Consider the following 2816-nt stretch of genomic DNA (forward strand, 5'->3'; position numbering starts at 1 on the left):
TCAGTACTGATGGTAGTATACAGCAATGGACCAACGAATGGGTTAGTCACAACTGCCATTAGATAATTAAAGTATTGTTATGGTGTAGAAACAACCTCCTCCTGATATATTTCCTACTGCTTGGCGTGTTTTCCTTACAAAACGAGACAAAGCATTAGTCAATAAAGTGAAGAGGTTTGTTAGCACAATCGTCAATTATTTTTTACTATGCATATCTACTATTTTATGCACACAGTGGCTTAGCCAAAGTGATTACCAGCATTACTGGATTTGGGGTAAATATAACTAATATAACTATAGTTTTAGTAATTGTGTTATTATGATAGAGTGTTTATGAAGAGGGAACTGATATTGATTATATTCCAGATGACAACCAGTAATGCTATGACTATTTTTGTGTTTATTTTTGTTTAAAAGTTTTTTAACACACACTATGGCTACTTAATTTTTGTCATACGTTTTATATTCTCATTGTTTTTATGGTCCCATTTTAATATACGTAAAAGTTATTATTTAATTAATGTTGACCGATGTCCATCCATTACTAAATGAGTGTCTAAGCTGCATGAGTTATCATCATACTGCTCTATTCTTTTTAGTAAAATACCTTTATTACACCATCTGTTTGACGATAACAATTATTAAAAATTCTTTATAAATATCCATTACCTCTTGAGAGTAGCAAAGTCTAAAATGTTAGCTGAGCTGTGACAAGCTTTTTCCAGCAATAAAGTACCTGGAGTATTCATTAATATGATCATCAGTCAATGCTTTGTCTATCTCACTAACCAGTGTATATTTGTCCTAGAGATATAGCAAAATCCCTTGCAGCTGTCACTATAACATTTCCACCCTCTTCAGAAAACTGTTTCACTGATTGGGTCCAGTTTTTAATGAGTTCAGCCTCAGCTTCTAATCCCAAAAACTGAAGCTTCTCCTGATTACAAGTTACACAATTCACTTTAGACACAAGAGCCTCCAATACCTACAAATTAAGTAATTTATACATACACTCAATACAAATCAAGAACACTGCAGTAGAGAGGAAGAGAGATACTGACTTCTCCATTAGATTTCTGTAAAGCTCGTAGGACATCAAGACTCATAATGTTAGTGGTTCCCTCCCAAATTGGTAATACCTACACATTATAAATGATTGAACATGTAATCACACTGCTACTTTAAACCATGGGAGTGCTGATCCCATAGGATTATTAAGACCATTATCTCTGATTATATCATGTTATAAATAGATATTACCTGAGCATCTCTGAATAATGTAGGCAGTCCAGTGTCTTCAATATATCCTTGACCACCAAAGCTCTCCAATCCTTCAGACATGACACTCATTGCCTGAAGTAAAGGAATGAGAAAGTGAGTTAGAAAGCATGAAAGATAGGAAGATGGTCAGTATACAAAGGACTCATTTATTTAATATCTTAATTAGAATTGTGTAACAGACGCTCTAACTATCTGTTAACCAAACCTTATTCTTAATCAACACGAGACTCAACTGAGCTCAAAAACAAAAACAGAACTAACTCACAACTCAAAACTAAAACTCACAAACAACACACTTATATAGATCTTATAAATGTCCAGAAGGTTCTATAACATACAAGAATACTTTACATGATTGTTCTAGAATATACTTGAATAAACACATAATATATAGTTACAATAGTACACAGAGAGTTCCGGATCCATTTAGAAACAACTTCTTACATTTCCTCCCTTCCCCTCTGGCACGAAGTGCTCTTCCTCTCCAATCTAGAAAGTGCATCTGCATTTGCATTTGCTACCCCTTTCCGATGTTGTATAGTGAAATTATATGGTTGCAGAATCAAACTCCATCTAGTCAATCTTGCATTCTTCTCTTTAAACTTGTGTAGCCATTGAAGAGCTCTATGATCGGTTTGAATAATAAATGATCTCCCTATGAGATATGCACTGAAGTGCTTGATGGCTAGAATAATAGCTAAGCACTCTTTTTCGACTGTCGAGTATGCTTGTTCTCTCGGGAGTAGTTTTTTACTAAAATAAGCAACTGGTCCCTCATCTAAATTCTCCTCTCCTTGACTAAGAATTGCACCAACTCCTACTCCTGATGCATCAGTTTGCAATATAAATGTTTGATTGAAGTTCGGATTTTTCATTAATGGTGCTGTAGTTAATGCTGTTTTTAGCTTCTGAAATGCCAATTCTGCCTTCTCACTCCATATGACCCGTTCAGGCAGCTTTTTCCTTGTCAATTCAGTCAAGGGTTCTGCTATCGAAGCATAATCCTGCACAAACCTACGGTAGTATCCAGTGATTCCAAGAAATGTCCTTAGATCCTTCTTTGTCTGTGGTCTTACCATATTTATAATAGCTTCAATTTTTCTTCGTTCTGGTCTGACCCCTCCTTTGCCAATCTGATATCCAAGATACGTACACTCCCTTGCTCCAAATGTACACTTCTTTAGCTTGATTGTCAATCCCGCATCATCCAGTCTCTTTAAAACATCTGTTAACTGATTAAGATGATCTCTCCATATACTGCTATGAATTACTATGTCGTCTAAGTACACTCCTGCAAAAGTCTCCGTCCCTCTCAAGATTTCATCCATCATGCGTTGAAAGGTTGCAGGTGCACCACTAAGACCAAACGGCATAGTCTTGAATTGATAAAGTCCTCGAGGACTAGTAAATGCTGTTTTCTCCCTGTCCTTCTCGTTCACGGGTACCTGCCAGTATCCCTTTGCAAGGTCCAACGTCGTTATAAATTCTGCATCCCCTATTGTATCTAGTAACTCCTCAACTCTAGGCATAGGGTA

At 36.2% G+C, this 2816-nt stretch overlaps 1 protein-coding gene across 1 annotated transcript in view; it reads right to left on the reverse strand.

The window, feature by feature from the left end:
- Positions 1 to 360: 360 nt before the first annotated feature.
- LOC100636178 (acyl-CoA dehydrogenase family member 11-like) overlaps positions 361 to 2816 on the reverse strand; it is a 7120-nt gene continuing 4664 nt past the window's right edge. Inside the window, exons 2-6 of the mRNA XM_003391058.3 lie at positions 1261 to 1353; positions 1062 to 1139; positions 790 to 985; positions 670 to 736; positions 361 to 621 (exon numbers count right to left, since the gene is read on the reverse strand). Of these exons, the coding sequence (XP_003391106.2) occupies positions 510 to 621; positions 670 to 736; positions 790 to 985; positions 1062 to 1139; positions 1261 to 1353 (546 nt within the window). The 3' untranslated portion in view covers positions 361 to 509. The remainder of the gene's footprint in view (positions 622 to 669; positions 737 to 789; positions 986 to 1061; positions 1140 to 1260; positions 1354 to 2816) is intronic.

This window comes from Amphimedon queenslandica, unplaced genomic scaffold, assembly GCF_000090795.2.
Source record: "Amphimedon queenslandica unplaced genomic scaffold, v1.1 AMPQUscaffold_10930, whole genome shotgun sequence".
NCBI classification, from domain to species: Eukaryota; Metazoa; Porifera; class Demospongiae; order Haplosclerida; family Niphatidae; genus Amphimedon; species Amphimedon queenslandica.